Source organism: Bactrocera dorsalis, chromosome 2 (genome assembly GCF_023373825.1).
Source record: "Bactrocera dorsalis isolate Fly_Bdor chromosome 2, ASM2337382v1, whole genome shotgun sequence".
NCBI classification, from domain to species: domain Eukaryota; kingdom Metazoa; phylum Arthropoda; class Insecta; order Diptera; family Tephritidae; genus Bactrocera; species Bactrocera dorsalis.
This window is the reverse complement of record NC_064304.1, coordinates 32,313,979-32,332,562: the sequence shown is the minus strand read 5'-3', so window position 1 is coordinate 32,332,562 and position 18,584 is coordinate 32,313,979. Positions and strand designations below refer to the sequence as shown.

General features: G+C 36.1%; 2 protein-coding genes across 2 annotated transcripts; both read left to right on the top strand.

Moving 5' to 3' along the window:
* Positions 1 to 59: 59 nt before the first annotated feature.
* On the top strand, positions 60 to 7,363 carry LOC105231831 (uncharacterized). Its single transcript, XM_011213309.4, has 6 exons — positions 60 to 543; positions 613 to 743; positions 811 to 937; positions 5,245 to 5,679; positions 5,746 to 6,080; positions 7,166 to 7,363. Exons 1-6 carry the CDS (start codon positions 391 to 393, stop codon positions 7,233 to 7,235), a joined length of 1,251 nt encoding a protein of 416 aa, XP_011211611.2. The 5' UTR covers positions 60 to 390; the 3' UTR covers positions 7,236 to 7,363.
* A 6,716-nt stretch (positions 7,364 to 14,079) lies between these two features.
* Positions 14,080 to 18,515, top strand: LOC105231832 (uncharacterized). Its single transcript, XM_011213310.4, has 7 exons — positions 14,080 to 14,353; positions 14,427 to 14,557; positions 14,615 to 14,738; positions 16,044 to 16,439; positions 16,502 to 16,833; positions 16,895 to 18,163; positions 18,223 to 18,515. Exons 1-6 carry the CDS (start codon positions 14,198 to 14,200, stop codon positions 16,959 to 16,961), a joined length of 1,206 nt encoding a protein of 401 aa, XP_011211612.2. The 5' UTR covers positions 14,080 to 14,197; the 3' UTR covers positions 16,962 to 18,163; positions 18,223 to 18,515.
* Positions 18,516 to 18,584: the final 69 nt, after the last annotated feature.

Genomic DNA, 18,584 nt, shown 5'->3' with positions numbered 1-18,584 from the left:
TTCCTTTACTTCTTATACGCCGTGTTTACTTGTCGCTTAAGCAGCTTATAAATAGTGCATATTTAGATTCGAATTGGAATTAGAATTATATTTAAACTTTTTATTTCCTCGTGAAATTATAATGACGTACCGCGGCAACTACAAGTTCAATCAACGATTACAAATATACCATACAACAACAAAGTAAACGTGAGTGTGCAAGGTTTGAAAACAAGGAAAGGCAAAACATAAAGAAATTCATTAAATTGACGGTCAGAACTTTAACATCGAATTAGTTTTAAGTAAACGCTGGTGCGCGCAAGTTCGATTTTACCGATAGTTTGAAGAAAGTTAAAAAAAAAACCAAAAACAATACAATTTAGTGAAGTCAACAAATTTCAAAATTGCAAAATGGTGGCTTTGAGTAAATTCATTAAATATTTGATTGATAACGATGTTAAATGTAGCGGCGTTTTTCACGATCACTCTTGTAAACGGAATGCATTGCTCAACACATATAAATTTATGTTCTCGAATATGAAATATTTCGCGCCTATTATTGGTGTAAGTGCAAGTTTTGAAAGTGTATATGTTGGTCCGTCATTTCAATAAAGTTGAAAATTTTTTATTTAGATACCCTTACTCATGCGCATACGGTCACTCAACAGGAAGGTGCTGCAGTCGACCCTCATGTATTATGTGGAGGCAGTGTTGGCCGCCACGGCCGTCGGCTGGTCGATCCAAATCATTATTTGTTTTTTGCGGTTCGTTTCAGAAAACCGAAATGAAAATCTAGAAAAACGTTATTAAATTATTTAAATTCCCTTACAGACATTTATTGGGTAAATTCACCTCTTTAACCTTTCTATTGTTGCCGACTTTCATCGGCAGCTTTTGCACATTCATGGTTCCAAGTCCACGAGTTCATAGCCTATTCTCGACCACCATAGTACAATGTGTAAGTATAAGTATTTATTTAAACACTGCATTCTTTAAATCGGCATTAATTAAATATTTAGTCAATTTCTAATGTGAAAAAAGCACCTTGCATGTATCCAAAGGCTAAGATATGGTATACCTATTTATGTATATAGAAAATATATGTGAAACATACATACAACAGTTTATAGGTATATGTATAGACAATGCGTTTGTTTGCTTCGAACGTTCTTTTGCCTTTACAATAATAGTAGTATATAAAACTAAATTTGAAGTTATATTGGAGCTTGTAGCAAATAATAATATACAGAATAAAATTAGTTGGCATGGACTGTGAAGCTTACATATTGTATATTTAGTAAATGACATCAAAGGACAAAGTGCAAATTTCACTTAAAATAATTAAAATAGTACCCTGTACCTAGTACAATAGTTTTATTTATATAACGGTTGCATTTATCATATAACACTAATCGAGATAAATATATGGTTATACCACATCTTTATATATAAAGATTCCACGATGTACTCCTAAACTACTGAACCGATTTTAGCAAAATTTTGCACAATGTGTCCAGTCTGAAGCAACTTAGAAGGTAGGATAGTCAAAACAATTCATAAATAATAGATACAGCGAAAGCTGTATTAAATATACATTATATATACGCTCTATTAAGCGGAAAAATCTAATAACTGAACAGAATGGCTGGTTCGTCAGTGTCTGTTTATGGGAGATTTCACTGTATATATAGTATATTACACCAAGTACAATCCCCTGGATTCTTATACCGACAAAAACGTGTTAGCCTTTATTCGTAAATGAAAATTTCACTGTATTTTAGTTTATTATTTGAATAATATATAGTACAAAATGTATACAACAGCGCTGCGTGGCCGGATCCACTAATACTATATAGGGTTTTGTCCAGAAAGTAATAGGACTGATTTTTTTCCGCCACGACTGTACTACGGAGCGCACCGATTGAATTTGGTAGAGGGCGTTTCTAGTTAACAAACGAGCGGCTGGTCTGTTGTCTGCGATTACCTCTAGAGTCAGAACAAACATTTTCGCGCGCCGTGCCTGGTGAGTGGTGCAAGCCGAGCTCGGTAAATCTGCGACAGAGAAGTTTGCTATGATCAAGTAGGCTTACCCAGATGTTACTTTAACAAGAAGTGGCGTGTTTCGGTGGCACCTTTATGGAGGGCCGGGTAGAGGTCGCTGATGAAGACCGGAAGAATGGGCACATCCAAAGTGAAAACGATGCTCACTCTTCTTTCTTGACATCAAAGGCGGTGTCCACCATGAATTTGTTCCTCCTGGACAAACCGTCAACACCAAGTTTTACATGGAAGTCCTCAAGAGTCTCAAAATAAAGCAGCATGAATCTCCGCTCTCAAAGCTATTCCGGAGAATGCCTTTCGTGATGCCTTTAATGCTTGGATATCGCGCTGGCAGCGCTGCCTCGGCGCAGAAAGAGCCTATTTTTTAAGTCTCAGCCCTATTACTTTCCGGACAAACGCTGTAGTTTGTTTTTACACTTAAAATGAATGACATATGCTGAAGAAAACGCACAAGGACATTAGCTTTCCAAGATAACATACGCTCACATTATTAGAACAAGGGATTATAATCAAGTTACTCCATATCTAGGCAAACCGTGAGAAACATTAAATTTGAGCTTAAGATTATCAATTTCTAAGGCAGGCGGTTCTACGGTACTACTCTAGACCAATCCTTTTGGTGATCTAAAAAAAAAATTTCTAACTCAGATTGACATCCTATAGGATATAAAATCTACCGATTGTTTGACTTTAAGTATATGGGGTCGATAAAGTATTTAAGCGATTTTACACATTTGACGCTCTGTGAATTATTTAAGACAACTTATCTATTGACCTAACATACATACAATGTTCGTTCCAAAGTAAACAGGACTTTTAGAATGTAGTGCACCCCTGCCATCTACATGTCGACTGGTGCGTTAGAATCTGCTATCTTTATCGATTGTCCAGTGAGAACTTCATGACATTTCATCGATTGGAAATGAAGTTATTGCGTTTTAAGTGTCAGTATGTTTGTGTTTTCGGTGCAAAAATGAGCTTCGGACAAAGAGCCAATATTAAATTTTCTTTTAAAACTAGTAAAACTTTTACCGAAACGTTTCAATTGATGAAACAAGTTTATGGCGACGATTGCCTATCCCGTAGCAGAGTGCACGAGTGGTTTCAACGTTTTCAAAGTGGTCGTGAGGACATAAGTACATACATAAATACATGACGATCAACATGTGGGCCAATCAAAATCCGTGATCACCAGCAAATTCCACCGAAACGGTGTGTGAATTCATCAAAAATCAGCCGAAATTATAATTGAAATTCATGGAAATGGAATTGAACATCTCTAAAATATCGATTTATCGCATCGGTTTGTTCCGCACAAATTGACTGACGACCAAAAATTGTTCTCATCGATCGACGCTTGTGACCGATTATTTGACCAAAAATCACATTTTAACCATTAACCACTCCCCGTATTCACCTGATATGGCACCTTGCAGCTTCTTCGTTTTCGAAAAAATGCATTTGCCCATGAAGAAGAAGGAGACTATTTTGAATAAAATAAATTGATTTTGCCGAAAAACCATTTGCTCCATTTTTTTTTAAGTCCTGTCTACTTTGGAACACACCTTGTATATGAATATACGGTATAAAGTCAAAGGGAAGTTTGAAAATGTATACTACTGTGATCATGAAAGGTGAATTTTTAAATTACATTTTTCAAATCTATAAATTTTTTTTCTGTAAGTTGGTAGCACTGTTAGTGCTAAATTTCACGTCAAAATATTCATTAGTATTTGAGATACGCCGCGTTGTGTGAGGCTCTAAAAGTGAATTCTTCGAATTTTACTATATCTGAAGTGCGATAATGCACTATCTTATACTACACTGGTTATTCCTAATTTTTTCGCCAGATTTTCAACTAATATCGTGCCGAAACCACCGCATTTGCCTGATTTACCTTCGTGTAACTTCTGGCAATTCACTCAATTGAGGATATAAAAGCTGAATCAAAGAACGCTCTGATGGCCATCACGAGGAGGATTTTTCCAATGAAGTATTGAAACGATTTTAGTATCAGAAATACTATATGTCATACATTGACTGATAAAAAAACAAAACTTTCACATATTTTAAAACAAAATCAACTATGTTATATAGCATCTATTTTTTGACCTCCACTCTACGTTAGTTTTGCAGAAATCAAAATGTGATGAATCATATTCGAACGAACGAACAGACACTCATTCGAAATTATATACATATAAAGGGTGATCCAAGTAGAGGTACTTTTTTCAATACCTTTTTTTTTGACAGATCACGCGTGAGTCGTGTCAAGCTGTCAAGATATTTTTGTTCAATATTGTTTGGCATTTCAACATGGAAAGACTTATGCTTGAACAACCTTTACAAATCCTTATCCAGAAACACGCTTCGCTCAACTTATGGTCATCAACACCATCACCCTCTTGAGACTCAGCATTCATTATTGGATAATATTCCATCGAATAGACCCCTTTCAGCACACAGTGAAGAAATTTTAGCATCCGTAGCCGAAAGTGTACACGAAGACCTTGGAGAGTCGATTCGGCGCCATTCGCAGCAACTCGAATTGACGTATGGAAGGACTTTGCACAGTTTACGTTGAGATCTTGAATTGAAAGCATACAAAATACATCTTGTGAAAGAACTGAAGCCGCTCGACCTTCCCAAGCGACATCGCTTCGAGCCTTAATTATGTTCAGCGATGAGGCGCAATTCTGGATCAACCTGAAGAGATTCAAGAACTGCCAAACAAAGGTTTGGTGTGGTTTGTGGACCGGTGGACCATATTTCTTGAAAAATGCGGACAACCGCACTTCGATTCGAACCTTGGAGAAATGCTCGAACGAGTCATCGAAAATTGGACTTAATAGATGGACCGTCTGAGACGTAGCCACGGCCAACATAGCCAATAGTAAATAAAAAAACTTAATTTCGATCGTTTTGATGATGCATTGTTTTGCATTAGGGATTACTTTTAGGTGTTCAAGCTGAACAAAGTATTATAATGTATTGCAACATCTTGCATAGTATAAAACTACATCCTTACATTCTACTTGTGCATACACTATGTTCGCATAGAAATGATCGTTCTGAACATAAATGAGTTTAACAAAAAATTACTAACATTTCTTAAATTCTAATGCAATTTTATTCTTATTTTTTGCTATGATTTTGAAATTTCATACCTCTCGTTTAATTCGCTGGATCTCACCATCTCGCCAGACACTCGAATCCTTGATTATGTTAGAGAATACTGCACTTACGAAACTAATCGCCCATTCCACATTGATACGCGCATTCATATTTATGTGTTGTAGTGCCTTGATATTGAACGCCAAACGGAAAAAAACGTACAAAGGCTTTTGGTTGGTGGAACCTACACCCTACAATGCCGCAACTGTGAAACAAACGGGAGAGAATGATGACAATGCAGCGTGCGAAAGTTCATGCAACCACAAAGACCAATCATGCCAGCAATATGCCCTACAAGGGATTCGAAATTTTATGCTCACCGGACTGGGATTGGACGGCATCAAAATGTTGATGAGCACTGTGCCATCAAATGTGAACGGGTTCATGGCGAAACTCTGCGTCAAATTGAAGGCTTTCAAACTACGCTCCTTTGCAATACTCACCTCATACGTCGCTATTTACAGGGTAGGCACTGCTGACACTTTTTTCTGTTCAAAATTTCCATTTAATTTGCATTTCTGATATTTTCAGCTTCTGCATTGTTACTTTAATCGCAATTTCGGTGGCGACTCACCGCTGAAACACAGCGTGGCGGCTTTTCTAAGTGGTTCCAGTTTCATATTTTTCCCGAAATTAACACTGCTCTGCTATGCGATAGTCTTGAGCTTACAAATTATCTGGCAGTATGTTACAACTTATTTGACTGAAGAACGTTTTGGCGACACCTATGAGTGGGTCAAACGTTTGCCCTGTAAAATGATGTTTTATCCAATAGCGCTCGCGTATTTGGTAAATGCGTATACCATTAACAAAAACTGTGTTAGCAAGCTTGGTGGGATGATCATAAACGGCATCACAAATAACTAGTAAGTATCTATAGTCTAAGGTGGCGTCAGTTTGTTTCAGATACAGAACTTAGCCAGTTTCATACCGTCTTTTTGTCTAAAATTTCTATAAAATTTTATTCAAAACAATACATTATCATCTGGCAGAAAGTTTGAAAATCTATTTCAAGCTAGTTCAAAGTTCAACTACATGTACTATTCATACAACGCAATATTGAATTCCTTCAGATCTTTTCCTAAAAACGAAGTACTGACGAAGATACCGAAATCGATCCACACCTTGTCTGGTTCCATAAATCTACTTATGAGGACTCTACATCACCACTTGACTTTATCAAACGAATATCATTCGATTTTAAATCTTATTAACTGTGAGACTATGTAATAGTCGTCTGCTTTCAAGGTTAGGATAAGTTCGTCCTCACGAGTATGACCATGAGATACTCAATTTGAACAGCTGAGGATGTCGGTTTCAAAATGTATGCATTCAACTAATTTGCCGAAAGTATGACTACCGAGATATGTATTTCAACTACAGTATTCCGAGAGCTTGACAATGGAGAGAACGAAAAGTGTCTTAATGTTTCCAGTTCGGCTTCCTCTATACAATTTTGGTAGATTTTAGTCTTTTCCCAAGTACGATTATTAAAAAGTGTCCAGTTTCACACCTTTTTGGCAAGAAGAACATTGAAAGAGCAAGTAGTTCAATGGACTTTTTATAGCCGTAACGATTTTTTTGCTCACTTCAGGGCAGACTGTCTGCTGCTTCGTTGATGACAGCTATGTACCCTTGCTTGAAAACCAATGCTGTGTTCTGGTACAAGGAAACTCAAGTTTATTGGTCGCTTCCTCCTTCTTGTCTTCTTTATAACGGCGTTTTAAATTTACTGTTCGCTTCATTTTTCACCAGTTTCTTCGTGTTGATGATATGATGCTGTTAATCACAAGAACCATCACGAGTAACTACGCCATCATTTTTTATAACGGTAGTAGTAGATGTTTAAACGTTTTTTATGATTGCATGTGTTTTGGAATTAATAAGTATTTTTTTAATATTTTGACTTACTTAAAATTACATTTATTCTCATTTTTCCGCTTTATTTCAGTGTGAAGACCACCCATTCAAGCGTTGAGGTAGTCGAGCACATTCTGGCACGGTGTTCACCAACTTTGTAAGGCTCTAAATCAAATTGACCACTAAAAATGTAAAAATTGCTTTTCCAATAAGTTATAGCAACAATTTTTTATCATACTACAACATGTAAGTTAAAATAAAACCCGAAATCCGGAAATTGCAAATAAAACTCAAAATATTTAATGATTCATCAATTTTATTGTGTCACCTTCATAGTAATCCCCACCAGATGAAAAACAATTATGACAATGATTTTTCCAGAACTCGAAACACTTTTCATTAGCACTTTCCCGAATGTTGACTTATTTGCATGTCAAACTTCTCATCGGCAGTTTTAAGGCTTTCCATGAATGTGAGATCGGAATTCGCAGGCACTCTTTAAAAAAAAATCAGCTTTTTCTGGACGAGACTCGCGAGAGATGTCGAGTTCTCTTGCCATCTCTCAAACACTTTCCTGACTACTTTCAAACACCATATCCTTCACTTTTTTAATATTTTCTTCAACGATCTCGTGATATAGGCCTACTGAGGAACCAAGCACCCAAAAATGATATCGGTAACGCGCTATCTGCATACGCCAGGTCGAAATTGTAAAATACCCAAAAAATGCCCAATCTAATATTTTTCAGCAGTGGCTTCGTTGGCAAATGTTATAAAAATGTGAGTTTTAACAGCTCTCTCTCGAAACTAAGAGTTTCGTAGTTTCGTATCATTTTTTCTTTATAGCAGCTGAAAACAAACTAGTTGACAGATCGCGTTCATATTTGACATAGTAGTAAAGGACAGTCCTACCAACTTAGTAAAATATATTTTGCCTATCCTTTTATCATTTCCCGGGTTATGTCTTGCTTTTAATGATTAAATATTGGTCCAAGAGAGATGATTTTTATATTCTTGCAACATGTTGCTACAGAATATAATATGTAGTTTTGATTACCTAACGGTTGTACGTATCACCTACAACTAATCGAGATGGATATCTTCTTCTTTAATGGCGTAGACAGCGCTTATGCGGTTATAGCTATAGATACAAGGTTATATACTATATATATGTATATAAATGAAGAATGAAGAGACGAGTTGTCAAGTCAAGAAACAATTAATATAGCGAGATACAACTTTGCACGAATAATACCTTTAGAGTATGCCACCTTATGATCGAAAATTCTTCAAATTCAACCAAAACTGTACAACCAGTAACAAATACTTGAACGCCAGTACACATAGGTGATTTTTGGCCGAAAAAATCAGTCAATGTGTGAAATACAAGGTGCCTTCCAAAGTAAACAGGCTTTGACAGGTTTTGAATCTAGCGCCTCCTGATGGCGCCATCTATAAATCGACTTGTGCGTTAAAATCTGCTATCTTTATCGATTGTCCAGTGAGAATTTCATGATATTTCATCGATTGGAAGTGAAGTTATTGCGTTTAAAGTGTCAGTATGTTTGGGTTATCGGTGCAAAAATGAGCTTCGAACAAAGAACCAACATTAAATTTTGTTTTAAAATTGGTAAACTTTTTACCGAAACGTTTCAATTGATGAAACAAGTTTATGGCGACGATTACCTATCCCGTAGCAGGGTGCACTAGTGGTTTCAACGTTTTCAAAGTGGTCGTGAGGACATAAGTACATACATGACGATCAACATGTGGGCCAATCAAAATCCGTGATCACCAACAAATTCCATCGAAACTGTGCGGGAATTCATCAATAATCCAATTTCAATTTTCGAAATTATCATTGAAATTTATGGAAATGGAATTAAACATCTCCAAAACATCGATTTATCGCATTTTGACCGACCATTTGGGCTTACGAAAGGTGTGTGCACGGTTTGTTCCGCACAAATTGACTGACGACAAAAAATTGCTCAGAATCCAACATTCGAAGGACGATTATTTGACCAAAAATCACATTTTAACCATTAACCACCCCCGCATTCACCTGATATGGCACCCTGCGACTTCTTCCTTTTCGGAAAAATGCATTTGCCCATGAAAGGAAAGCGTTATGCAGACGTAGAGGCCATTCAAAAGGCTTGCACCGGCATATTGGCGGCCATACCGGCCAACGAGCTAAAACACTCGTTCGACATGCTTTTGGACCGTGCAAAAAGCTGCATTGAAGCAGAAGGAGACTATTTTGAATAAAATAAATTGATTTTGCCGAAAAAAAAACTATTTGTTTTCACAAAATATCGATCCTCTGTTTTTTTTTAAGTCCTGTTTTCTTTGGAATGCATCTTGTAGATAATAGATAATTTAATTCGAGGATACTCCGTCAATACTTTCCTGAGCCTGAGATTTTCGAACTTCTGGGTGACTTTGCACCGGGGACCGTGTTTTACTCATAACAGTTTATCTTTCTGCCTAAAATAGATAAAATTGGGCGAAAACTTGACCGAACCCATATGTAATTAGAACCAGGATTTTCGAACATACGGCTGACTTTACTCCATGTGATCGATGATTGTATGTAAGGTGCTTTATGAAACCCATCGAACCTTATTTTATTATGTGGCATGTTAATAGTATGTGGTATTGTTAAAAATAGTTAAAATCGGGCAATACTACTCCAACTCCCATATGCTACATTTGAAAATTTTTGTTTTACTAACAAACCTTTTGTGTCGGTCAGTGTACGATTCATATAAAGTAAAGGCTTATATAAAATACACAAAATATCGAACCTCTGCTTGATGTTTTACATCTTAATGCATTTCCTTGTCTCTGATTCCTGCAAGTTGCAAGAGTATAAAATATTCGTTTGCATCCGTTGTTAGCCATTCCTTTCTTGTTTATAGTAAAAATTAATTTTTATATTTATCAATTTATTTCGCTTGGTACTTAAGGGATATATTTTGAGGTTATATTGACGGAGATAATATAATATAAGTAAACAGAAAATAATATTTAAATGTCATGGAAACATACATAAATCTTGTATATTACAATAATAATAATAAATTTGATCTAGTAAACAAGTAATACATTAGTCAATCACTAGAGATTTTCTAATAAAGTGTTAACACTATTAAACGCTATTTAAATAATGTTATTAGAGGAATAGTTTACACAAATGCAAGTGCCAAGACATGGCTTGTTAACATATTGCATTTAACGTTGAGTATTACGCATTTAATAAAAAACTAGCGCCTGGTATTCGCGTGTGCTTAATGCTTTATAATAATGTTATGCGAAAACGTGTCGCTTCTTTACATAATACCTTAGTATGGCCCACTGATTGATATGTTAGGTTGGACGTTGTCACTTATAACGCGAAAAAGTCAAATGAATTTGAATTTCTACTTTAATGTGGAGTAGACTGAACTTAAGGTATGATTTATTACCAGCCAAATATAACGCTTTTAAGTATATGTAAAAGCTGTAATATTTTTACGAAATTGCACCATCAGACATACTTCTTCGAAATTCATGCTAACATTTTTACAAAAACCCAGAAATTTTAAATAAAACGTAAAATATTTAATTATTCATCAATATTTATTCTTTCGCCTTCAAAGTAATCCCCACCAGATATAATACAATTATGCCAAAAATTTTTCCAGTCCTCGAAATACTTTTTATAAGCTTTTTTTTGGATGGTCTTGAGCTCCTTCAGCGAATTTTGTTTTATCTCTTCGAGCGACTGAAACGCGTTCCACGGAACGGCAATTTTAGTTTTGGGGAACAAGAAAAAATCACACAGGGCCAATTCCGGTGAATACAGTGGTTGACGAATGGTATTCACAAGGGTGGTTCGATGCGATGGGCATTATCATCGTGTCAAATCCATGAATTGTTCTTCCACAATTCCGGACGATTTCGATCCTTAGTGACTGTCTATCCTTACGCAATAAATTCATTATGCACCAAACCACGAATGTCGAAAAAGCAATGAGCATTACCTTGATTTTTGAGCGGCTTTGTCGTGGGTTTTTTGGTTTCGGTGTTTTTTTCCCTCCATTCCTATGATTGTTGACTTGTTTGCCTGTCAAAGTCATAATCTCAAGTCTCATCGACAATTATAATGCTCTCCGTGAATGTAGGATATGAACTCGCACGATCAAGCATGTCCAAATAGACCTATTTACGGTACTCCCTTCCAAGAAAATACCCAAAATATCCACCAAAAACATTCGAAGATCTCGCGACCCATCTCTCTAACACTTACCTGACGATTTTCAAGCATAATAATCCTTCACTTTTTTAATATTTTCATCAGTTGAAGAAGGTCGTCCAGAACACGACATGCCTCCAACGATCTCTCGACCCTCTTTGAAGGCTTTGTTAAACTGAATCACCGTAAGTTTTTTTCAATATTCACAATGATTCCGCACACAAAATTTGGTTAGAAATACAACATTTAGGCATATTCTTTGTTAGATATTTTTATCCCTTGTGGAAATCGCAACGTACTACAGTGATGTACCGACTTAAGCGGTAAATCAAAAATACGCAAAAATCAAACTAACTCTTAATAAAATAGAGCGGCATACACTTGTAGAATGGGGCTGATAGATCGAAATGACTGCAGGACATGTCAAAAATAAAGACACCGAGAAAACCATACAGCTTCTCTTGAAAACTTCTCCCACACTAGAGAGGCTTAAAACACTCGGGGCTCCATGATATGAGACACTGAAAGAGGTACCCGTGTTGTTTATTTTGTGAAGGATTTTCTGCTATCTAAATGACAGCAAATTCAATGGTTTCATGAATAAATATGTAATCTGTACGCTTGAAGCCACCAAAATTTACACAATTAAACAATGGGCCTGGCGCCGCTCACTTTTAGATAAAATCACATATGGCTTGAACTTCTGGAAACCCACGAATTTATACAGAGAGTATTAAAAGAGCAGAGTATTTCCAAAGACTTAGCATAGAGAAAAACACTACGAAGATGAGACTGGATACCAATTCAAAAAAAAAAAGAAATAAGAAACATTATTTACCTCTTTAATTAAACCAAGAAACGCTAATTTGTTAAAAATTATATAATATAACATAAAAACTGCAGGTCAAAATGACGTAACGTCATTAACCCTCTGCTTAAAGGTATTTGTTTACAAATTGTCGCTGCATAATTAATTAATTTATTATTGATTTTTTTTTTAATTTTGCCATGACTGCTCCGCACTAATAAGACAAAAATTATGCGAGTTAGAACTCAGTATGCTAAGGTCTGGCTCACTTTTGAAATAGTTTGTCACAAACTGATAATATTAAATGCATTTATTGAAAAATTTTTCAAATGTACTACATTCTTGAGAAAAGGGAACTTGAGACTACAGAAACAAATATTTGAGAAAAAATCGATCAAAAATCAAATCACGAGCAATATCAATACATTGGGGTACTCACAACCCGTCGTAAAGCATCGTAAAATCGTAAAATTATAAATTTTTACACTTGTTTAAAAAAATTGTTGTTGGATTTCATACAAAAATGAGTTTACACATTTACAATTCTCAATGCTATGTTTTCGAATCGTTATAACTTATAACTTTGTGAGACCTTATGAAAACCCTAAGTCCTCGAAACACTTTTCATAAGCACTGTTTGGGATGGCCTTCAGCTCCTTCAGTGAATTTTGTTTATCCCTTCGATCGACTGAAAACAGGTTCCACGGAGCGGCAATTTCAGTTTAGGGAACAAGAAACGCACGGAGCCAGATCTGGTGGTCGGTCGATGGTATTCTTTGCGTTTTTGCCTTTAAATTCGGTCACAATCGCGGCTCGATGCGATGGTGCATTATCATCGTGTAAAATCCATGAATGATCTCACGCAAACGTCTCAATACGGCCAAATATAACTTCTTATGGACCGTCTGTTCTTCCGGAACAAATTCATGATGCACCAAACCATGTCGAAAAAAACAATGAGTTCCAAATTTAATAAGATAGATTTAATTTTTGAGCGGCTTTGGTGTGGTTTCTCGGTTTTCGGCTCATTTATTTCCATCCATTCCGATGATGATTGACTTAAACTCATAAACCCATGTCTCATCGGCAGTTATAATGCTATACATGAGTGTGGGATCGGAATTCACACGTTCAAGCATGTCCAAAGAGACCCGTTAACGGTACTCTTTTTGAAAGAAATTCAGCTTTATCCGGACGAGTCGCGCAAGAAAGCGTTTCATACCCAAAATTACCACCAAAATCATTCGAACGGATTCACGAGAGTGTCGAGTTCTCTTACCATCTCTCTAACACTTGCCTGACGATTTTTACGCACCATATCTTTCACTTTTTTTAATATTTTCATCAGTTTAAGAGGTCGAGAGTCGTCCAGAATGAGGCATGTCTTAAACGCAATTCGTTACGTTAATCATTTATATGCTTATGTATGTACATATGTACTTATTTCATTAGGTGTCCGAAATTATACTCCGGGTGTTACAAACTTCGTGACAAACTTAGCCTACCTTCTTCAGGGTATAATACTGAAACAGCCGCGAAGATCCGCCATTTGTCAAACTACATTACGTCGCCCAACTCAAATAAGAGTTGAAGAAGCTCAGCCAAGCATGTCTAACGAGCAGACCAGCCAAAGAATGGACTAATTATAGCGAAATGTATATTATTTAAACAATAATATTAATTAATTCACTTGACACTTTGTCAGGCATTTTGACACCTGAGGAAAATATTTATTTTTGCCATTTGTTTATGTAGCCACATAACACCGTACTTAAATCTGAGGCAACATATGTTTCATAGGGTGACATCGGCATCGTTATTGCTTGCAATTTGAGCTAATGTATTACGTTGGATCATCAATGTACATATTTACATAGCTATGTGTGTATAAGCGCGTATTAGCGACCTTCGGCTTGCAGCTAACTCAAATGTGTGTGACACTTGCAATAACACAAGCCGGGAACAAATCAATCAGTTCCTTTCCGAACGCAACGGTCGGTTGTTCAAATTTGTCAATGCACTCTGCCCGATATATGTGCTATACTATACGAGTATAATAAACACGCGTATAAAAAATGGTTGAGATTAGCAAACTCTATCAACCACCTTACAATGCTGTAAGCTGCTCGGAACTGTTAATGCATAATGGCCTAACATGTAAACAAATATTCAGAAGGAACTGGTACCGTTGCTCTGTGGGCTGCTTGAAATATTTCCTGCCGTTAGCCGTTGTAAGTGCACATCATTGTCGTATATTGTCTGTGGACTGAAAGTGTTGTTATCTAATCGATTACGTATTTGCAGTCACCGCTAGTGCTCAGACCGCGTAGCTTGAACCGTCAAACGCTCTTAAATATACTACGTTACTATTTGGAAACTTCGCTATGGGGTGCGACCAGCTCTGCTTTGACTATCTACTTCATATGCCTTTACAGGTGATTATATTTGAATTTCATAAAATAATTTTCATTCAAATATCTTTCGAATTAAAGACACCTGTTTGGAAGATACCACTTATTGACGGTAACTTTTTTGCCAGCGTACACAGCGTTCCAGTTAATTTGGTTCTACCCCATACGCACCATCCGCCTCTTCAGCACAGCAACAACACAAGCGGTAAGAATTTTGCAAGAAAAAGCGCTTTTAATTTTTAGGCGAAGACCCGAAGGGCAAGACTTGGTTTGATCGAGAAAAAGATACTGCAAACGAGTGATTGAACTTGACATGTTTCCATCGACAAATATCGTATCAGATGGCTGGCTATGGAATAAAAAGAAAAGTATGAAATATGAACACAAGAAGATATTGTAAATAAGGCAAAGTCCGAGAAAAAGAAGCCATGCTTAACAATTTACAAGAGAAAGCTGTCAATGCATTGGGTGCCGTGTTTGATCACTCCGTCCGAAAGTGACAGCATTTCGCAAAAAATGGATCAAAGACATGACTGCATGGTTTCATAGTAACGCTAGAGAATAAGGAACAGACGAAGATTTAGACTTACCCTGTTTTTTTGGGAAACACAAAGTGCTCTTTCGCCGTGACAACTTGCCGGCTCAAACCTCTGCCAACGCAACAACCAAATTGATCGAAATAGGCTACGAACTGAAAGCCTGTTAATGTATTCTTCGTATTTGGTTCCATGCTTTTTTGTTTTCAGACTTGAAAAAGTCATTCGCCGAATAGAAATTAATGTCGAATTAGGATGTTATCGCCATCATGAAGTGTTAAAGAAGTTGGAACATCAGACAATGCCTATACTTTGGACATTTGTCATACAATTGGTTTGTTATGTACTATATACATATATAGGACTATGAGACGCATGTTTTGGTATTTTGGAAAAGGATACAAATAGATACACTGTAAAGTTCGAGTGTTAATGGATGATGGTTTTTCTATGTATGTAGCCATGGAGGTTCAAATAAGGCATGTTTAAAAAAAAGACAGAAAATGTTAACGGAGCCTGGTGAACATATCCTTATTGTATACACATTTGAATGAAGGAATGCGCACAATCCACCGATGTACCGTTTTTTCGGAGCCACAGTCATTTTACCCAAATTGCAGAGAGTGAGGAGACTAAGTTTATAAAAATTATATAAAAAATTCTGAAGATCATGTTAATTCATGTACCACCACCGATGGTAACGATATTCCCACGATAGTCGGTTCTACGATATCGGAATCTAACAGGATTTTATCCAGACAAAAGCTGCGATTTCGAAGACAGGGTGTAGATATCCGCGCAAAAACATCATAATAATTAATGGAATCGATTTTAACAAAAAAAATACAGATTTTCTTTAAAATGTTACACTTTCAGCAAATCCATAATTTCACATCAATATTTGCTTTATATAACTGAAGATCGCATTGTTTGTATCATCTGTATTAAACAATCTCCGAATGAACTATTTACAGGCTTTAGAAACCTGGCTGCGCAAACAAAACCACTTCATAACAAAATCCTTACCCATTCAGACAATAGTCTTCATGCTCTCCAGCGCCGTTGTATTACATTTTAAGCGCCGTAAGGAATTCAATGGATTCTGGTTTATACAGCCCAACACAGATGAATCACAACAAAAAGGTGTAGAGAACTTGGAAGATCTTCAAAAATCAGGAAAATGTTTGCATGAGGGCACATCGTGTACCAAATATATATTGAAGGAAATGAGCAGTTATTTGATGTACGGCGTACCATTAGATTTACTGAGCACTGTAACTAAGGGGAAAATGCCAAGACGTTTGAGGGACTTGAAGATGATACGCTTCGAAATGACTGCCTTTTTTCTCTCCTACGCGGGAATATACAGAGTAATATTAGTAGTTTCTTTCGTTACTTATTGCAATGATTTACAAATGTCTTGCTTTTGCAGTTGTCAAGCTGTCTCTTAACTCGCTACACAGTCTATGGCACACGAGAACATTTGCTCGCCGCCGGTTTGGGTGGTCTTTCATATTTTTTCCTAAACAAACTGGCGTTTAGTGTTTTGGCCTTTGTGATAGCTGTGCAAGCATATTGGCAATCATACTGCTCTCAGCCAGTGGAGGAGCCTGAAAATAAAATTGCAACAATTCTAAAAAGTGTTCCGTTCGCTAAATTGTTGGTACCATATAATCTCGCGTATGTGGCGCACATTTTCGTTTTTCACAATGATGCCATGTCAAAGTTAGCAAAAGGATTTTTTCGTGGTGCGACGGATAATCTGTGAGTTAAAATTAATTGAGTAGCACTTATGTATTTTATCTAATTATCTGTATTAATTTAGTTTTGCACAAATACATCAATATATATTGGATATGTTAGCTCGACGCGAAAAGATGCCGTTAAGTTAACCACTTGTGTGAGTCTTTAAAGACGGAAGAAAGTTCGTTATGTGTACTGACAGAAATTGTAATTCTCAGCGAGCCACTTAGTCCAAAATTAATAAATCATGTGTGAGATTGGAAAAAACGCAGACTTAATGTATAAATAATTATTTAATGAAATCAATAAAAGTTGGTGCATTTGCAGGTATATTTTTTTGTGTCTACCAATTTGTATGTTAAGTTTGCCATGATTTTTGTAGCACTTGTTAGAAAATAACCATGTCTGATGAACGCCTAACAGTCCACCAAGAAGATACTTATTTGTCGTAATCGCTATTGGAACACATAGCTACCATACAAACTGATCCATCAAAAGAAAGTCGTAGTGTGGAAAGCATTTTTGACTAGATATCTTCTCGAAATTTGGCATTGATTATGTACATATGTATGTACATACATATGTATATGATGAGACAATGCTACAATATCCAAACAAATTGTTTAATTGGACCAATGTGGTATATAACCGCCATGCAAAATTATGATATTCATAAATATCTTTATTTATTATTAAATAACCTTAATTTGATTTCAAGGTCAAAGAATGTGGATAGAAAGAACTATCAAAACGGTTGCCTTTTAATACAAACGGTTGGTCGGTTGCGTTTTCAGATTTAATTAAACTGACTCTTTTTTTTGGTTTTCTTTTAAATTCGTATATTTTCGTACATTAAGTAACTAGTGCTGAGTAGTAGTTATTTTTGTAGCACATGGTAAATTTCCAAAATATTTTTATAGGAAAAAGAGCAAGGTCTTTTAAAAATAACGTTTAATAAATAATATACTCGTGTAGTATTTCCGTTCTCCACTAGTTTTTTTAATAATCTACTGTTAACGCGACAACTCTGTCACCACTCGACACAATAAACACAGCTGCTGTCCATTTCGTTTGTTTTGATTTTCCATTCACAAAACAGCTGCTCGCAATATTTCGTGAAAATTGTTTTAGTGATAAAACGGTGTTACGATAGAAGTTTTATTTATAAATTTGTAAAATACACAGGAAATATAAAAATATGATGAGAAAGAATCAAACATTTGTACAACGCAATTTGGTAACGATTGTGATGATTCCCTCCCTTATTGGTATGCATTACGCATGGAGTGTAATGCAAAAGAACCGCACATTAGTTTCCGCCGAAGAAGAGATCGATTTGCCTGTTGTAACGGTGAGTTGGACAGCTAAATACAAAACTTAGGAACATTTATTATCTAACTTTTTTTGCAGTTTGCAAAATATTGCTGGAAGCGGGTGCAGGGTTTAACTGGAGGTGAGCAAAACGTTGAAGCTGCAACTCCCGCTGCTACAACGGCAGCAGTTAAATAAAAATAGCATTCGTAATACGGTATTGAATTTTGTAAATATCACGTTTTTGTTATTTGAAAAATGTATAAACACGTAATCGCGTTTCCCGTTCATGTTTGTAATGTTTTATTAGTTACATAATCAAGTGTGACGTGCGAAATAAAAATTTGTTGTCAATATCAATATACAGTAAAATAACTTTATTTTTAATAATATTCAGTGTGTTTTTTCTGCCAAATTTAGATGAGATTACTCACATATATTTACACAATTGAAAAGTATGA